The sequence below is a fragment of the Tachypleus tridentatus genome, chromosome 1 (assembly GCF_004210375.1).
Source record: "Tachypleus tridentatus isolate NWPU-2018 chromosome 1, ASM421037v1, whole genome shotgun sequence".
Classification (NCBI taxonomy): domain Eukaryota; kingdom Metazoa; phylum Arthropoda; class Merostomata; order Xiphosura; family Limulidae; genus Tachypleus; species Tachypleus tridentatus.
Genome location: NC_134825.1, coordinates 139569394 through 139589639, shown reverse-complemented (window position 1 = coordinate 139589639; position 20246 = coordinate 139569394). Strand labels below are relative to the sequence as shown.

The window sequence follows — 20246 nt, the reverse complement described above, 5'->3', positions numbered from 1 at the left end:
GGAAGAACCAGTATTGAAAAGAGAAAGATTGTGATTAGAGAGCATCCGCTCTACAGATCGACCCCTCCCATCAATAACAGCACTTCCCCAGAGGGGATGATGTCCATTAAAATCCCCCAGGATTAGAAATGGAGAACGGCAACTGTTCAACGAGAGCATTAAGGTCTGATTGATCATATGTCTCTCCAGGGAACAGGTACAGAGAACAAACAGTGATGGTATGACCCAAGGAAACACGGATGGCTACGGCCTCCAAGGGTGTGCTGAGTGACAAAGACAGGGTGGGCACATGCTGATCAACCAACAGTGCCACCCCTCCATGTACTTGACCATCACACAACCTGTCATTTCTGTACATAGAAAACTGCCAAATGGAGACTGTATCAGCAGATTTGAGAAATGTTTCTTGTAAAGAAAGACAAACAGGATGGTAGGAAGCAATCAGCGTTTTGATATCATCCAGATTAGAACGTAAACCTCGACAGTTCCATTGTATCAAGGTGGCCATTTTTAAGAATGGGTAGGTGAAGTGGCTGGGGAACCCTTCGGTTTATGACCACGTCTTTTTTCTTTACTGTCTTTAGTCGGAGGAGGTCTATCAACCTCCATGGATCCTGCCCTGGGTTGAGTGGGCAGGTTTTTGTTATTGGAAGGGGAATCCAGTGACTGAGGACGCGAACAAATAATTGTTTTGTCTCTTGTGGTGGGAGAAAAAGATGTATCAGAAGAAATGCCTGTTTTTGAAACTGAAGGACGTGGATTTTGAGGTTTGTTGGAAGGTATGGGAGGAACAGAGATGGGTGTGGATGTTGATTCATCAACCTTTTTAATCACAGAGGTCAAAAGGCTTTTCATTTGTTTTGAAAACGATTCTCTTGGAGGCACAGAGAGATCTGTCTGCACTCCCACTGTAGTTGTGGAATGAAGTGCAGCATATGTCCGAGATGGAGTGGTGGATAGCAATTTCTGAGCTTCAGGACAATTAATGTTATGTATCATTTTCAAACGCTGCACCTCTTTTTCCTCCAACCATTTTGGGCAAGAATGAAAGTAAGAGGGGTGAGAACCATTGCAGTTGACGCAATGTGGGTTCATGTCACAGTCATAGGCATCGTGGTCCTTGCCTCCACAACGAGCACATGTCAAGGAACCACGACAAGATGTCTTTGAGTGGCCAAATCTCTGACATTGGAAACATTGAAGAGGGTTTGGAATGTATGGCCGAACCCTGCAAATAAGATAACCTGCCTTGATGGTGGCAGGTGCACGTGGTGAAGTAAATGTTAAAACGAGGGTATTTGTTGGCAGTGTAACTCCATCTTTGCGAGTGGAGATGCACCTCACTGCAGAAACTCCTTGAGTGGAGAGACCAGCGAGAATCTCTGACTCGGAAACGTTCTTCAAATCCCTTTCAACAATAACTCCTCGTGAAGAATTCAAAGTAGCATGAGGTGTAACCTCAATAGGTATATCCCCAATTGCCTTTGAATTCAAGAGGAGTTCAGTGTTGGGATGTGGATGTTTCAACCAATATGTCACCAGATCGAAGCTTCTTTACTGACTTTGAAGAGCCAGCAAGTCCCTCTCGTCCCTTCTGAATAAAAAAAGTGACATTTGCCCTAAAGGTTTTTCCGAAAGAGAATGTAATATAAGTAAATGAGGTACGTGTGTTACTGATGTTGAAGATTGCTGTTCTGAGTATTCAAGGCGTGGTAAACACCCATTGACTGTTTTTTCACAATTTTATTTAAATTTTTTGGAGGATCCATAGGAAAAAGGAAAAATTTCGGTACCCACTGACCCCACCCACCATGGAGCCCTACAAGGGGACACACTACCAAGTCATGCAAGGACAATGCAGCAACGCCAGGGTTTCGTGAGCACTATACCCATACACCAGCATCAGGTACAATGTCCACAACACCTGTTGAGAACTTCCAACACTGGTACTTGGTTGACTCTAGCCCAAGTGGACCAGCCGATTGACCCAAGGGGGGCCACCCAAAGGCTGCCGTCTACAGGAATTGAGGCCAAAGTGGTGTGTTAGGGTTGGACCCCTCAACCACCAGGATCCTCTCCTCCCCCCCTTCACGGGTCGCCACACACGGCAAACACGTGGGTGGATGTTTAGATCCCAGAGAAGGTAACCAGACAGTACAGAACCTTCCCTGGGAGGTCCCCTCATCACGTACAGGAATCCACACCGAGGGGTAGCAATTATTATTTAAATATTTTTGTTAATTAAATTTCAACATACTTTCAAATCTTGGATGAACGTGACTGACAATAATTTTACAATATGTATGTTATATTGTCAAATATTGTGATATGGATACACAATGTCTTATTGCAATTATATGTCTTAACACTTGTTAAAAAAAAACAGATGTTTGTGTATACAAGTTTTATATGGCAAAGGAAACTAAGTTACTGATGATTAAGTTTCTACAATGTTTCCAAATATGTTTTTTTAGCTCTGAACATAAAAACAACGAACCTCATCCATTACATTAGCCAATTTTCGACTGAAAGGTGTTCCTCCAATAAAATTCTTGGTTTCTTCTTCTGTTGGAAAAGCCAATGGACCAATATCCTCATTCATGCCATACTGTTTGATCTGGGCATAGGCCATCTTTGTGACCTTCTTTAAGTCATCTTGGGCACCTAAGTGAAGTAAAAAAACAACCTAAGAATGAGTATAATGTTGCATTTGTTTACAATTTGGATGGTACTTTCATTTTTATAATAATGATGGTTATTAGACTTTTTTTTTTCCTCCTATTAACTCTTTCAATACAGGTTTGGTCAATTTGACCCCTTTTTACCCATATAAAATCTTAATATGTTACTGATACAACTAACTTTTAATATAGTATGCATGTCTTCACAAATTTTGGCAGCCTTTCAGTAAATTTATAAGCCTTTCACATACAAGAAATTATATTTTTGTGAAGTACTTTAAATAAACTAAAATAAGATTTGTCCCTAAACATGTTGAGTATTCGTTTCTGTGTGCAAGATTAGTTTCACATTAAAATAAAAATACTTTTCTTCATTTAAAAATCTCAAATTTCATTTGCATAATCTCTAAAGCCTCCTAAATACATTTCAAATGTTTGTTTTTCATAACTCTATACAACATTAGTCAATTTGACTGACCTCCTAACCAACAACAACAACAAAATATTGAAATAAATCTAAATTACTTTTTATTTCCAGAATGACTTTCAACTGTAACATGCAACTACATTGATTTATGTTAAACATCTCCAAACTATGAAGAGCACACATCTACTTATAATTAAATTTTATTATTTAATTGCCCCTTGAACCACCTCTATTTGTGCTACACAAGTTGTAAGTCACTTGGAGAATGCTACCCAGAGCTGAGCTGCACTACCCACCAGCGAGTAGCTCATGTGTGTGCCTTGTGAAACATTTTTATTACATTGTTATTTATTTTAAGTTAAGAGATCCTTTTTTACATTTTTATTTTTTACAATAATAAATGAAGAATAAACAGGAAAAACAAAAAATGGAAGTACTTACCCAATCTTCTTTTTTCTTGCTGTCAACTGTTGATAACACTTAACCCTAATTTTTTTTTACACTAATGGTAGTAATGCACTAATTTTTATTCACTAAAATAATGTGCCAAAAAAACAGAATGATAGCATGCAAAAATTAGACAATTTTCCCTAACTATCACAGTTTTTCTGGTTTTCTAACTATGTGACAGGAGCTGTTACAAATTCATCCAAGCTGATCATTATCTCTCTCATGGGAACGAAGTTTGTTCTAACAGTAAAAGTGAAAATTCTCCATTCAGAAAATCCTATATAATTGTTACATAATTTTCAAACTTAACAGCCAGTAAAACGTTTTTTGTAAAAACACACTCTGGAAAATTAAAGCAAGCATTCACTTCAACATGAAGACAAATAATCAAATAATAGCAAAAAGATATTCTGAACTGAATATTATATATATTAATAACACATTATATATTAGTAACACACAAGGCTATTCAAACAGAGCTGTTACATCAAGACTATAAATCATTCTTGGTTGATAATATCAGATTAATCATTTGTTCTCTGGAGATGAAGATGTTCATGATCATGTGTCATCCTTCCTTATGGTGACTTTGTGAATTCTTTTTATAAAATACATCAATATTATCTAAATTATTTCTACTCATTCCACATCTATGATACCATCAGGTACCTACAATGGGTCAAACCATCAGGCATCGACACTGGATCAAATTTAACATTATCATCAGATTGACATCTCATGACTACGGTGTTCCTTTAAATGCTTATATAACCACTTGTAACATTTTAGACACTGGTAGAAAGAATTTTATTTTGGAATTTTAACACAGTTATTTTTTATTCATCTTTTATAGTTTTTCAACAAGATGAGGTTTTCAAAAGTTAAATATATCAGTTAAGCAGAGAAATCTGATGAAATTCATTCCTCCAAAGGCTCTAAAAGTTTAATTTTTATGTGATTAAAAAGCTTTGACCCATTTTAACACAGTATATTAATACTCTGGTACTTATAAGTGATTCTTTGGATGTACACTTGTCTTTATAAATGGTAACTTTTACCTGTAGTAACTTTGTTGAATATCAAAGATTCAGCAACTCTTCCACCTAAAGCCATACACATATGCTCTAATAACTGAAAAATAGAGGAATAAAGAATCTATTACTTTCAATTGTAACACAAATATATTCTGCAGTTTTTACCAACCTTCCAATACTTATTGCTTTCCATTTGAACATGATTATTATTATATATATTCAATCCATTTACTGCAATACTGATACATACAATAAAAGTATATATAAGTCAACTATATGATGCTTCTAGCTATGAAATGGCCTGGCATGGCCAAGTGTTTTAGGGCATTCAATTCGTAATCCTAGGGTCACGGGTTCAAATCCCAGTCGCACCAAACATGCTCGCCCTTTCAGTCGTGGGGGTATTATAACGTGACGGTCAATCCCACTATCTGTTGATAAAAGAGTAGCCCAAGAGTTGGCGGTGGGTGGTGATGACCAGCTGTCTCACCTCTAGTCTTACACTGATAAATTAGGGACAGCTAGCACAGATAGCCCTCGAGTAGCTTTACGCAAAATTAAAAACAATACAATACAATACAGCTATGAAATACTTTAATTTTAAGATACCTTTCATTCAATATTGCAGCTGAGTAGCTCAATCTATTCTATAATAAACAACTAATTAAAATGCTTTTCAATTAACACAAAAACTCAGTAACTCGATCTATTCTATACTAAACAACTGATTAAAAAAGCTTTTCTTTCAACACAAAAACTCAGTAACTCGATCTATTCTATACTAAATAAACTGATTAAAAAAACTCTTCATTCAAGACCAGAAATCATAAGCTTGATCTATTCTGTCTCCCTAAAAAAATGTATAAACATATAAAGTAAATTTTGAAAAATTTACTTATGTACAAAACTACATAAGTTTTTGTTCATTTACGAGTCCATTAGGCAAACTGTGATATTTTCAGTTTGAAAAATATTAAATGATTTACATTAAAATGGTCAGGTTTTTTTTAAAATTAATTATGTACTGAAACTATTTTCTAAAATAAGTGAGCTTTATTTTAATCTTAGTCAAATCCTGAAAGCACTACATTTAGTCTACTTTATCATTTCTTGATACTAGGAAAAGAGCAAAGCAGACAATAAAAACAGCAATCTTTCATATAACTCCTTAAAATCCTATTTTTCTTAAACTGTAACAACTAAAACGCATTCCAATATGCTATAGTATTTGAAGGTTAGTTCAAAAATAATTTCTTCCCAAATCTGATTTGAGCTACAGCCATCAAGGGTAACTATTAGCACAGAGGTATTATCTCAGACCATCTACACCTATTTCATCCACTTCAGACTTCCTTCATGGCTCTCAATTCTTAAATCATAAGTTTTAACCAAGTGGCTGCAGAGAGTAGCAACCTTTAGAAACAGTACTCATTAAAATATTAGTATATGTGCTACAGGCATCAAAGCACAATTCAGATTAATATCTACCAGTGATATATTGTTTTATGCTGGCCCTTTTCTGTTTTGCTTCTTTAATAAGGAGAACAACAATAATTTTACAACTTTTTGACTGCTTACTTCTCCTAACCCAAAAAGATATAAAGTTAGGTTTTTTAACCTGTTATGTTTTGCCCAAGTATACACTGGCAATAGTTTTATTCTGAATTTATTTGCCCGAGTTTCTTGAGGCATTACAAAACATGACGTGTTGTTTTATGTTTGATTTTAATGCAAGTTCTTTATCCACCATCATCAAAACACTTAACAGTTAAAGTTTTTAGTTTATTGGTGGTATTGTGAGATAGTGAATTTGTTTTTATTTGGTTATGGATTTGTTTATCATTCCTTTGTTATATCCTTCTACCATTTTATTTATCTATGAATTTTATATTCACAATTAAAGTGCTTACCCATCTCCAAGATGATTACATTTATTTTGATTACTTGACATGTATTATGAGACTGATGTACAGATATCATTAATGTTATACAAGAATGTTTAAATTATATACACATATTTTGAACAGAATTATGTAACTTATAATTACATGTTTTTGACTTTCATGATCTAATAAGTGAAGAAAAGGTTTACACTGAACTGAAACAAGTTAGTTCATGAAATATAGCTGAACAGTACTATTACTGTTGACTATTACTCATTGTTTCTAGTTATTTTGTGGCTTAAATACAGAATACCCTTGGTCATTAATATTAGTTTCAATTCCTGGCAAGACACACACTTCTTTACTGAGTTTTTGAAAGTTGTTAACTTTATATTTCAACAGTTTGAAAGCTACACTTTCGATTTCTATGGTCCTCATAGTATATACATATGTGTATGTAATAAATTTGTTTTTTTGGTTGAACCCTGGTTGTAGTGGCATGTTACTCTATTCATTTACAGTGTGTAGTTTTTATTCCCAATAGCATGTTACATTATCCAAACACCTAGCCTTTTGTTCCCAATGGCATGTTACTTTATCCACACACCTTGCCTTTTATTCCCAATAGTATATTACTTTATCCAAACGCCTAGTCTTTTATTTCCCATATGTTACTTTATCCAGACATCTAATCTTCTAGCTTATAAGTGGTAAGTACAGTACTATACATCTAAACCAAACAAACTGCTCATAATCTAGCTTTATCTGAGGCCTAATTTGTTAGCTTCACTCTTCCAAATAGCACTGATTAGCTATGAATTTGGAAAATTAGTCTGATGCAATGGGAGTAGCAGATCAAAGAGATTAGCCCTCTATATTATCTTTTCTTTACTGAAATTCATGTTTTGATTAAGGAAAGATAACAAATAAATCCTATTTTCTTTTGATATAATTTTTTTCTGAATTTGACAGTTTGGATGACACAACTGAAACTCACTTGGTTTTCCTTTCTCACTCTAGGATGAAGGAGCTGCCACAAATTGAAACACATTTGTTTCACAACTATTTCATGACTGTTTTCTTTTAGTTTTTGCTAATGCTTACAATTCTGTGGTATGTTCTTTTTACTACTCAAATCATTTTTTTCATTTTGATTAAAGCAATGGCAGACAGTGAACCAGACAGCAAGTTGCTATATTTATAACAACAGTAAACTGAAATATCCTTGAGCACTTTTGTAAAACACAGTTGATGTATCAACTGAGGAATATACATAAAAATCATAAAGTGACCAAGAGGAGCAGTTGTTAGATATGTGGTTTAATCAAGAATTGACACTACTAAATAACCTTTTGTTGCTCCATTACTAGAATTCTGTTTCAAAGAGCTTCATCTGTAAATGTTCAAACAGTTTACTTTTGTTTTGTGTAAGTATTGTTTTGTTGGCAGAATAACAAAAGAAACTGACTGCTTCACTGAACAGTGCCTGCAAATGGGGATCACAAGAAGAATGTCCAACAGCAAAGATGGCAACCTACAACAGTCAAAATTTACATCTTCTTTGGATTCTCTAAGGTTATTATAATTTCCAATACTAAAAGATACCTTTTCTTTATTAGTTTACTGACTTGAAAACTCTTATGCTTCAACCTAATAAACAAATGTAAGTTACATCATAGACTTGTAAATATATTTACTTGCTTTAACATCTGCATGGAAAATACCAAATTTTTATTCAAAATAGTTTTGTACTACTGTCACTGCTGAACAAGTACAACTTTTGCCTTCTAATTTTCACAGTTAACCATCAATTTATGAACTTTTCAGAAAACAAAACAAAATCAGCTTTTCAAATTATGGAAAGTTGTATGTATAAGTCACAATGTACTAATATACTTCCATTTTCTGGATCTATAAAATATATTCTATGTTGTTGTTGCAGATTACAATTATAAAAAGGCACATAATGTGGGTACTTTCATTATGACTTAAGCCTTAACTAGCTAAGAAGATGGTCAAGGTTTGTTTCCTTTATATTGTTATTCCCATACATAGTGTGTGTACAGTTAGATCTCAAACTGTAAACTTGGAGCTATGGTGTGAATTGTTTATTTGAAAAAGTTTAAATAGAATAATAATAATAATAATAATGAAAGAACACATATTTACTTGGTAAAGAGAATGACAGCTACAAATCATCCAGTAAATGTAAAACATTAGTTTACGTCCTATCAACAGTTTAGTAAATGTTCTAATATGTACCCAAAATTAACTTAATCTTTAATCACAGTAAACCACATGTTTGATAACTGTTATAAAATATATCCATGGATAACTTAAATGTCATCATGATAAAATATATTAGTTATTCTAAAATGTACCCAAGGAAATCTTCAACTTTAATCACAGAATCTTGGACACAGTTATATATCATAGTATAATCTAAAATGATGCTCAGAGTGTGTCAAAAAATGCAGTTTATAAACACTGTATTCCAGTACGTGTATGATACAAGAGATGATGTCAGTATATAAACCTTTTACTGGACCTAAAAATATTTGAAAAACTAATTGGTAAAGAATAAATATAAATCTTTCTTTATCTCTACATAGAAACAATGTTTAGAAATATGAAATAACTTCAGAATGTCCTTTCATGTATTACACTGATCTGATCAATTATTAAAAGAACCTTTCAGATTATTGATTGTTTCTATTTCATTTTAATATTAAACAGTTTTATATTTTAGCAGTATATCTCAAACAGCCATAAGTCATTATACAAATTAACAAATGTTATAATAAATTAAAATATCACATTTTTTAAATTAAAGTCAGCTTAAAATGTGTTTTATTACTGCCTTATATGAAGTTAATTTTCATTATAAAAATAACTGCAATTTGGTTAATTCATGCAGATATATGTTTGTGCAAAAATAATTTTAGATGTTACGAAACTAAAACAAAAAATCTTGTTAGCCGACCCTAATTTAGCAGTCAAAAACCAGGAAGGATGCAACTAGTCATCACCACCAACTGCCAACTCTTGAGCTACTCTTTTACCAACAAATAATAGAATTTACTGTAACATTACAATACCCCCATGGCTAAATGGGCAAGCACACTGGGTGGTTATGGGGGATTCAAACCCAAGACCTGAAGGTCTTGTACAAATAGAAAAAATTCTTTAAAACTATTTAAATATTTAAAACAAACATACCTCTTCTCTAGAATACAGCTTCTGGTCTGATGGGAGATACTGGGCAAAACCAAGAACATTTGTTGTCCGAGGAACAATTGACACCTTGTATAAAATGCAATTAAAACCTTTTATTACACTTAAATCTAAATTGTTAACTAAATTTAATTTATTAATAGCTGCAAACATAATTTTGAATATATGGACATTTTAAAATAAAAATCCAAGTAGGCTGTTTAAATGTTTATACTGTCTTGAACATTATTTCTGGTTTGGAAACAGATCACCTGTGATTCACATTCTTGAAGAAGGATGCAGTGAATGTGGAACCTAAATTATGAAACAAAAGCTAAAAATCAAAAGTCTTCTGTTTAAACCATTAGTTAAGTTCTCTTTTGTTACACAGAACCACTAAAAGAAAATTATTCAAAGTGTACATTTACTTATACCAAAAATATATTTCTGATAATAAACACTTTAGTTCATTGATATGAACTCTATCTGGCTTAACCCAATATATTGCCCTTGGTGATTTTAATCTTGTGACTCTCTCCATTTAAATCAGTGCATCCTCTATACATAATACACACATAAGCTCCCTATGATTCCTTCTTATTCACTTTTTCGAGACTGGCAAGATTATCAGATCTGAATAGTATGGGGTGAAAGGGTAGGATAGTGTGACTGGAGGTAAGCATTATTGAAAATATATTTTTGGTACCAGAAGATGTAAACTTCCAAAACACTCGTTTTAAATACAGCTTGGAATCCCACATTGACCAGGGGGAGGGGCTAGTGAAGGCAAGATCTACACACAAAACACTTGAGTAGAAATATAGGTGTGCAAAATTGAGATATAGTAAAGCATTCTAGTATGGATCACCACACTACTTCTGGAACAGGTATGCTCTTCATTTCGATAAAGTGAAATCTTAGCACTGACAATAAAGACCAACTGGCTGAAGATTCAATACTGTCCATTATTAAGAGATTCGTTCACACCCCAACCACACAAATGAAGTTCCACATTTTTTCACTGGAATTATAGAGCTTTGAAGACAGAGCAAGATCCAAGATGTAGTGGCTAGAACATAGAGACCATAATATTATATAACTGTATAACAGGTATATGATATGAAGGGAAGCCACCCTGAAAATTACCGGATGTTGCCTGTCAAGCAACACTTAAGTGTACAAACCCTCACTCTAGTCTGAGGAAGCACAAAATCAAACAAATTGAACTTCGAATTTCAGAGTCAATTCATACCTCACTCAACGTGAAGAAACACTTTCTTTCCCTGGAATTATGAGCAAGAGGAAGGAAAAATAAATTTCAACCAATGGCTTGTGAATGTGATGTTATACATGCAGAATTATTAGGAGTCAAGGTACCTCCTTCATAATTATGGAAAGTAAGGGAGTGAACAAAAAGATAGGCCATGCTCACACAATGTGGATAGCAAATTATCATCTCTTAACTGGAATTAAGAGGAAACTCTCACAGTGGGTGGATCGGGTGAATAAGAAAGGACAATGAGAGATTATATAAAGATCTGGTATGGAAGATGCATTGGAATAGACAGAGTCACAAGATTAAAATAGCTAGGGGCAAGTCAGTGGGATATAAAGTTGATTGGTTGTTTGGCATTTTATGGCACAAAGCAACTAGGAAAAATTTTAAAAGTAAAATTCTATAAAATATAAAAAATAAATACAGTTAAAAATTAAACAATGTCCACAATACAGATAAAAGACTAAAGAAAGAATTAAAAGGGCCAATGGCTCAGAAAATATTAAAAACACAATTAAGTTGGACAATGTAAGAGAGCAGACTCATAGAAAATACATGTCTAAAATGGTGTTGCGCTCACTGTCATAATGATGGCACAACAGAAGAATGTTGGCTCTTGTGACTTGAGTGTCAGAAAGACCACAGATTGGTGGATCACAACCAGATAGAAGAACATGATGGGTTAAATAACTGTAACCAAGTGATGGCTAAAAAGCAACAGAAGGTTGCATCCATAAAAGCTTTTTATGATGTTGCTCACTCCAAGTTGACTACCAATTGATGAGAAGCTTAGCCAGCCTTGAATAAAGGACCATAGTCTATATGTGGGACAGGCATGGCTGTTACAGCACATGAGTAGGAAGATTTAGCTGCAGTATTAGAGCTCATTCCTGCAAATACTGACATGGCCAGGTAGCCAGAAAATCTGCATAGTAATGGAATATAGTGAAAAAAAAGCCAGTGATTTCTGAATATTGATAAGAAAAGGATGTGAACTACCATTAAGTGATTACAGGACCAACAGAAAGCCAAGAGAGTCAGTGTAAATAGTATAATAAATATAATACATAATTTTAGGTGATCCAGAGCAAGAGAAATGGCAGACAACTCAGCAGTAAACAAAGAAAGTGTAAAAAGGATCCTGCAAGCAACCATCAAGCCACAACAAACCATGGCAGAGCCCACAAAATCACCAGATTTCATCATCCATAAAAACAGGAGCAAAAGAATGGTTAAAAAGATGTTCAGCAAAGAGAAACAGTACTTCCAAATGGAAGTATCACATGATTTAAAGAAAGGTCTCAGGTGGGGATGGTTACAAGTCATGGTGGGATGGGCTAACCATTGGAGACAGCAATGTCATCCAAAGAATGATCTAAACATGAAGGTCAAAATAAGGAATGGCAGACTATCTATTCCAAAAGTGCACAGTCTATACAGGAAGGAAGACACAACCCCAGGTGGGATGCTGTGGTAAGGATACATTTTTGTAAAATATTGCGAATGACTGAGGTTAAGAAGTTCGCAGGTCTCATTATATGAATTTTGGACTGGAAAAGTGCAGAAAGCTCCTGTGAAGAGTCAAAGTCCTAGGTGGTGAATAGGGTCCAACATCTACAAGGCAGACACCCTGGAAGAACCACAGACCAGACACCCATAGCCCAGTTTGAATCAAATGAGGGCACAATAGATACTGGGTACAGAACAATGATTTCTTCCCAAAAGGAGAGAAGACATGGTGGATGTTCAGTGCCCTTTTACACTTGACACATAGCTGCTTGATGTGAAAAATGAAAGTAAGCTTATGATCAAAGATAAACCTCAAGAACTTTGCCTCAAGGGCCACAGGAAGAACAACATCCTCGAGATAGAGCTCAGGATCAGGGTATAAACCAAGTTGGTAGAAAAAGTGCATGAAAATGGTTTTTTGAAAAATAAGAAGTAAAACCATTTACAGTGGTTAATTGTAGCAAGATATTGAGAGCACTCTGAGGCTGCCTCTCAATAAATTTCATGTTCAAGAATTGACATGAGATATAGAAGTCATTGACACAGAGCCCATTTGTAACAATATGAAGAAGTTGTGTAGTGATGGCATTAATCTTGATACTCAAGTTTCTGTGTGAAAGAACTGGAACTGGTTGAATCCACAAGGACTCAAAACTACCTACTGGCTAAAAAGTTATGGAGAGGAGGTCTCGCAAAATGCCATACTCCACGTAGTGTCATAAGCCTTCTCAAAATTGAATAAAATGGACACAAGATGTTATCTTTCTTGATTAAGGTTTTAAGTCAAGTCAGGTGGTCCATGGTGAAGTAATGTTTGATTCAAGGAACCAAACAAGATGAGCATTAACCATCTTCTTCAAAGTCTTACAGACACAGCTAGTCATAACAAATAAATGATAATTAGAAGGAATTTTGGGATCTTTACCAGCTTAGAAAAAGGTAGAACAATAGCCTAGTGTTAAGCATAAGAAAAAATGTTTTCTTACCAGATCCAGCTAAAAACAACCATAAGAAGTATGCTCCCATTGACTTAACAAACCTTGTCCCATATTACTTCAGGACTGGTGGTAGAAGAGATGTTGGGTTTGATGTCTTAACTTGCTGAGCATGGGCTTGCTGGAAACACCAGAAAAAGATATCTCAGGTTTCTTTCTGAGCCTTCCATGCTTACTAGCAGGTGGGAGACCACTATGGACAAGGATACTGTAGAAAATTAGTCAAGAATTTAGTGAAAGAACAAACAGTTGATTGAATGATACAATCAGTTACTGCCTCCACTCAGTCATTAACAGACGGGAGAGTAATGACAGCAGGGTCAAAGTCTGAAAAAATAGTGTAGGCGAGCTATTCTGCTTGGTCAAACTTCCAGTGTAGCACCTAAGTAGGTAGAATCAACCACAGCCAACCTCACCCAAAACGGTGGTTAAATGGTCAATGCCCTGTTGGTTAATGTCAACCCTTCAACAAAATTGAGAAAAAGAATGAAGTGGAACAGATAAATGGATCAATATCAGTAAAGGACTGACAAGGTGTATGAAAACAGGTAAAGGTACCAGTACCGAAGAGAGACAAATTATGATCTGAGAGTATACATTTTACAGAACAAACCTTCCCATCAATATCAGAACCATTTAAAAGAGGATTATGTCCAATAAAGTCTTCTAAGATGTAAAAGGAAGATTACAACTGTTCTCTAAGAGCATCACGATGTCTCTCCAGGAGACATGTAGAGAAAACAAACAGTAATGGTATGACTCAAAGAAATATGGATGGCTACAGCCTCCAAGGATTTGTTAAGCAGCACAAACTAAGTTGGTACATGCTGGTCAACCAGCAGTACAACCCTGCTATGAACTCATCCATCACACAAACCTTCATTCCAGTATAAAGAAAACTGCTGAAAGGTGACAGAATCAGTAAATTTCAGAAATGTTTCCTGTAAGTAGACACCCACAGGATGGTGGGAATCGATTAAGGCCTTAATGTAGCCCAAATTAACACAAAAATATTAAAGTGGTCATTTTTATTTAGCTTGTGATCATGCTATTTTTCTTTAGTGATAAGAAGTCTGTTGATATCCATGGAACCTGCCCTGGATCAATTGGACAAACCTCCATCAGCAGAAGCAAAAGAAGATGGATCCAAACAGTCACTGGATGTAACAGTAAAAGCAGAGACAGAGAATGAGACAAAACTTCTGAGCTTATAGATAAGAAATGTTATTAGCAGTTTTTAAATGTGGTACCTCTTTTACATCCACCCACTTAGAATAAGAACAAAAGTAAGACGGATGGGAACCATCTCAACTGACACAGTGATGGCCATACAACTGACAATCATAGGCATTGTGGTCTTTGCTATCATAACAAGGACATGTCGCAGAACCAATACACAAAGCCTTTTAATGACTAAAATGCTGACTAGAATCATCTAAGAAGGCTAGGAACATATGGCCATACCTTACAGTTCATACAACTTGCTTTGACAGTGACAGATGGGTGTGGAAATGTAAACATCAAAATAAGAACACTAATTGGCAGCATAATTCCTTCTTTACAATTAGAGATATGTCACACTGCAAAAACTACTTGGCTGGAGAAACCAGCAAGGATCTCCAACTATGGTGTGTTTCATAAATTCCATCAACAATCACACTTTTGGAGAGTTCAAAGTAGCATGGGGAGTAACCTCAATGGGTATATTCCCAATTACTTTCTAATTCAGGAGGAGTTCACTGTGTTTTGGTGTTAATGTTTCCATCAAAATGTCCTTAGAATGTAAGTTCTTCACTGACTTTAGAGAGTGAGCAAGTCCCTCTTCTGAATAAAAAAGGGAGACGTCTTAATTTTTTCTCAGTCAAATAATAAATGATGAGACAATGAGGTACAGAAGCAACAGACAGTGAAGATGGACAAACAAAGTATTATAAACATGGTCATTTTCCAATTAACTGTTTTTTTAAATATTTTTTTAGGGATGAGGAAATCCATAACAAAATAAGAATGATTCAGTGTCCTCTGACTCCACCCACCATGGGGTCCTACAATACTAAGCAAGGACACTGCAGCAATGCTAGGGCTTCATGAACACTATACCCAAACACAAACATTAAACTCTACCCAACCACCAGGACCCTCTCCTACTTTTCACGAGGAGCCAAACACCACAAAAACATGGATGAATGTTTCGATCACAGAGCAGGTACACTGACAATATGGAATCTATATTGGGAGGTCCCTTCACAACATACAGGAATCCACCTCGAGGCAGGAAGTACATAGACTGGAGCAAGTGAGGTAGAATTCATGTCACCATTTAGAAAGGCAAAGAAGAAAACTTCTCATTGAGATAAAGCTAAGGCAGAAGAAGTTAAGAATGTTTTGGAATAATTTTTTTGTAATTCAATTGTCAACAGATATGATGAAGTCATATTTTTGTCATATTCCTATTCTTGTAAATGAAAATAAAATCAAGCTAGCTAAAAGAAAGACATATAAGAACTGAAACTAGAATTACATGTATAGTACCATAAGACCAACTCTTTGTTTGTTTGATGACTGAAATAACACCCAGTCGTATTAAAATGTTTACATACATCTGTAATAAATCAGAATCCATTAAAAACAAGGTACTTTAGTTACAATAGAGGATGGGTGAGGAACTTTATCATTTTTACAGCTAGAAAAAGCTAAAGACAAGAGCTAAAGAAAATAAACTTTAATTTTATATGATTTTAAGAACTTCACAACAAACAGAATTAACAGTTACTGCTGAGCAGCCAGGGAAAAGTAAAATTATTACATTCTATTGATGCTAAGAAAACACACTTAAAAGACATAATTAATTTAGATCATCAGTAGTGAAATATCACCACATATATCACAACAGTAACTAACAGCTTAAATATATCTTCAACAACTGTTTTCAACTAACCTTCATTAAGGCATCTGTATATTTTAATAACCAACCAACCAAGGCATGACCACATTCGTGAAAGGCAATAACTTTCTTTTCTTCAGTATTAAGAACTTTAATTCGCTTTTCAGTACCTGAAATAGATCTTAAATTTCATGCTATCTATCATTAGTTCTATACAAACAAGGAAAGTGATTTCATCAACTTAGCTTTTAACCTGAATTTGTTTGTTACTTTCATTGAAAACGACAAAAGAACATCTATTCCACTGATGAGCATCATAAATAATTTAAAATTATATACATATACATGACAAGCATCACATATTGATTAACTCTCTCAACATGGACTTGATGAACTTGTCCAAACATGTGACCTCTTTATGATTGTTCAGTCTTCATAGATTTACTATTTCTAACTTTCAATACAGTATGTATACATATATTTTACAAAATCTGGCCATTTTTAAGGTAGCATTACAAGCCTTTCATATACAAAAAAAATCATATTTTTAGTGAAATATTTATATAAAAATTTATATCTGAACCTCTGTATAATAGTGTATGTATTTCTAAAAGCTACAAGAGAATCTCTTTATAATGGGGTGTATGTATTATCTAATAACTACACCAAAATCTGTGTATAATGGAGTGTATGTAGATCTAAAAACTATACCAGAATATCTGTATAAATATGTACATATATGTAAAATATACAACTGAAACTTTGTTTCAGATTTGTCAACGAGCATAGAGTACTTGTTTTGAATAAGTCTCTCTGCAAATTGATTTTCATGTCAAGAATAAAAATGCTTTCCTCATCTTTCTCATATTTCCTTTGTATAATCCCTAAAACCTTCTGAATACATTTCAAATATATTGCTTCAGTAAAACTTTGCATTTTAGCTGTTACTTTCTCCACCCTATCTGAAAACAGAATCAGTCAATTTCACTCACCTCATAACCATCAAAAGAAAAAACAATGGAAAACAATTTAAATTATCCATTTTTTTCTTCCTAGAATGACTTCAGATTGTAACATGAAACTACAATCATTTATTAAAAGTAGCCTTAACCTTCTAACAGTATACATTTCTTTATATTTAATCATTGTTTCATGCCCTTTTGATTGCCCTATGAACAATCTTTAACTACTACAAGTTGACAAATCACTTGGGGCACTTGAAGTTCACATTACACTATCGAATTACATTACTGATGAGCTAATAAAAGCTGCTTCCATGCATGCCTTGTTAAACATTGTTATTATGCTACTATTAGTTATTTTACTTAATTTGATCTTAACTAACCTAAAAAGCTCCATATTATTACATTTTAGTTACTGTAATAGTAACAGATAAAGAATAAATATAAAAAATCAGAAATAAAGTACTTACCAAAAATTCATTTTTTTTATTGTCAAATGTTGGTGAAACCTAAGCCTGTTTTCTTATACTAATTGTAGTAATGCACAAACTAATTTTCATTTAACTAAATAACACACCAAAAACACAGACTAATAGAATGCAAAAGCACACATTTTCTTCTAACAATTACAATTTTTCCAGCTTTCTAACTGTGCGACAAGAATCATTACACATTCACTCAAACTAGCTGTTGGGATTCCCACGGGAACCAAAGTTGTATTCATGTGAAATTGATGCTCATCACAAAGTAATACATCACTTGATAGATGAAAACCATGACTATTAGTTATAGGTAATATATAATTAAACATGAGAGAAAACTATTAACAAATATCAAAACAGATGATGTGACAGTATGGGTCTGATTTTCTATTTGATAATTCTGTAATCAAACAAATTTGAAGGCTATAACAAAATATGGTTTGTCTGAGTAATAAAGATCTTATAGCGAGTAATTTACATTTAATTTAATCGTTCTTTTCCAAGGGGTGATGAATAAAATAGAGGAAACAAGATGCCGGAAGAAAATATTTCACACTAGGGAAAATTCAGAAATTTTTTATAATACTGCCTTGTAGAATTAAGAACTAAAAATATGTATACTGTTAATATTTGAATTATTTATGATTTTTATGCTATACTAATTGTTATAACATAAACAAAAACAAAGGTTAATAAAATTTTGAATTTAAGGTACTAAAACTATATGCCATGTACAGAAAAGGATACCTGTGACAAGACAGTTAATAATAAGTATGTTCAGAAAAGAGAAAATATAATTTTGTCAATTTGTTCCTATAAAGGTATTTTTGCTTTCATAACTGATGAATTTTACATTTATACATAGTTGCATAAAGCATCTTGTGATACATCTACAATACTGTCATCTTTTAGCACAAAGCACTACTGACATCACAAAGTGATGTTGTTAAACCATTATGGCCATGACTACACATAAACCTGGATGTTCAAAATGAAGTCATACATCCTCCTACAGATCAGTTACAAAATATCACAACAATTACCAGCTGTGAGTCACCAGACACAAATTAGTTACAAAATATCACAATTACCAGCTTTGACACACTAGACACAGATCAGTTACAAAATATCACAACAATTATCAGTTTTGATACAACATGATAATTAGTTCCAGATCAGCTATAAAGAAATTACAACAGTCACTAGCGTTGATGCACTCATTACATTAGTTTTGGATCAGTTAGGAAATCACAATAATTACTAGCTTGATACATTATGATATTAGTCAAGAATCACTTAGAAAGTAATCAAATAATTACTAGTCTTGATACACTGTGACATTAGTGATGGATCACTTAGAAAGAAATAAAATCAGTCAGTACTCTTAACAAGCCATTAGTCCTGGATCAGTTACGAAAAAAATCATAACAATTAGCTTAATAAGTGTTATTTCATGACTGTTTCAACCATGTACATTTTTTCATCATTACTTAATAAAATAGTACAATATTTTACCAGTGTTTGCAAAACCAAAAGATTAATTACCTTCAATTACACTTTTTTTGGTACTAATTCAAAGCTAAATCCAATGTTATTTTGCCAATAATAAAGGTATTATGTGTAATCATTCTTTTCAGAAAATGCTAAGATTATATATTTATTTTGAACAATTCTAATATTTCTTTAAGTTCATACGCATCTAAGGTTATCTCCCACATTTCTTCTTAAAATTTCTATAATTCACACTAACTGTTATTTTCTTAAAATTACCACCAATTACTCTTACCTCCAACTACCCTTTCAACAGCATATTCCAGGTTTTCTGCACTTACAATCTTCTGCTTATTACGAGCTGCATGAAGTGCTGCCTCATTACACACATTGGCAATGTCAGCACCTGGACGAGTTCATAAACAGTAAGTATTATTTATGTTGTTGTACGTTATACATTTTTCAACGTCCCTACTTAGGACACGTGCACCACATACATCTTCTAAACCAATGCTTCAGAATTACGCCAGTAAAAGCTAAAAATAAGCTAGTGATAAAAAGAAGAACAGTTTTTTTGTGTTTTTTTTCAATCATGGAAGATTTAATATTCCAATTACAGTATATATCTGACTTGGTTTTGCCTGTCAGATACATGCCAGATGACCAGCACTAAAACATTTAGTTAAAGCCTCTCGTAGATTTTCAAGATTAATGTGTGACAAGCTTTTGTGACATACATCTGTATACTGAAGATTACTCCACAGCATGATCAGTCATCTTTTAACAAACACAATTTTACTGTAGCAATACATGTTAAGCAACATATATACATAATCATGCAGTTTTGCAGTTTTTAAAATGGTACTTTTTGTGAATGCAATATGTGCAACACCTACTGCAGGTTTATTTATTTACAACAGTCTAATTTCTAAAAAGCTTTAGATGCATGTATTATGTGA

At 33.8% G+C, this 20246-nt stretch overlaps 1 protein-coding gene across 2 annotated transcripts in view; it reads right to left on the bottom strand.

The window, feature by feature from the left end:
- Spg7 (SPG7 matrix AAA peptidase subunit, paraplegin) overlaps nucleotides 1–20246 on the bottom strand; it is an 80818-nt gene that overhangs the window by 5081 nt on the left and 55491 nt on the right. For both annotated transcript variants that reach the window (XM_076455055.1, XM_076455063.1), the window contains exons 13-17: nucleotides 19583–19693; nucleotides 16407–16522; nucleotides 9695–9778; nucleotides 4617–4689; nucleotides 2498–2664 (exon numbers count right to left, since the gene is read on the bottom strand). In XM_076455055.1, coding sequence (XP_076311170.1) covers nucleotides 2498–2664; nucleotides 4617–4689; nucleotides 9695–9778; nucleotides 16407–16522; nucleotides 19583–19693 — 551 coding nt within the window. The remainder of the gene's footprint in view (nucleotides 1–2497; nucleotides 2665–4616; nucleotides 4690–9694; nucleotides 9779–16406; nucleotides 16523–19582; nucleotides 19694–20246) is intronic.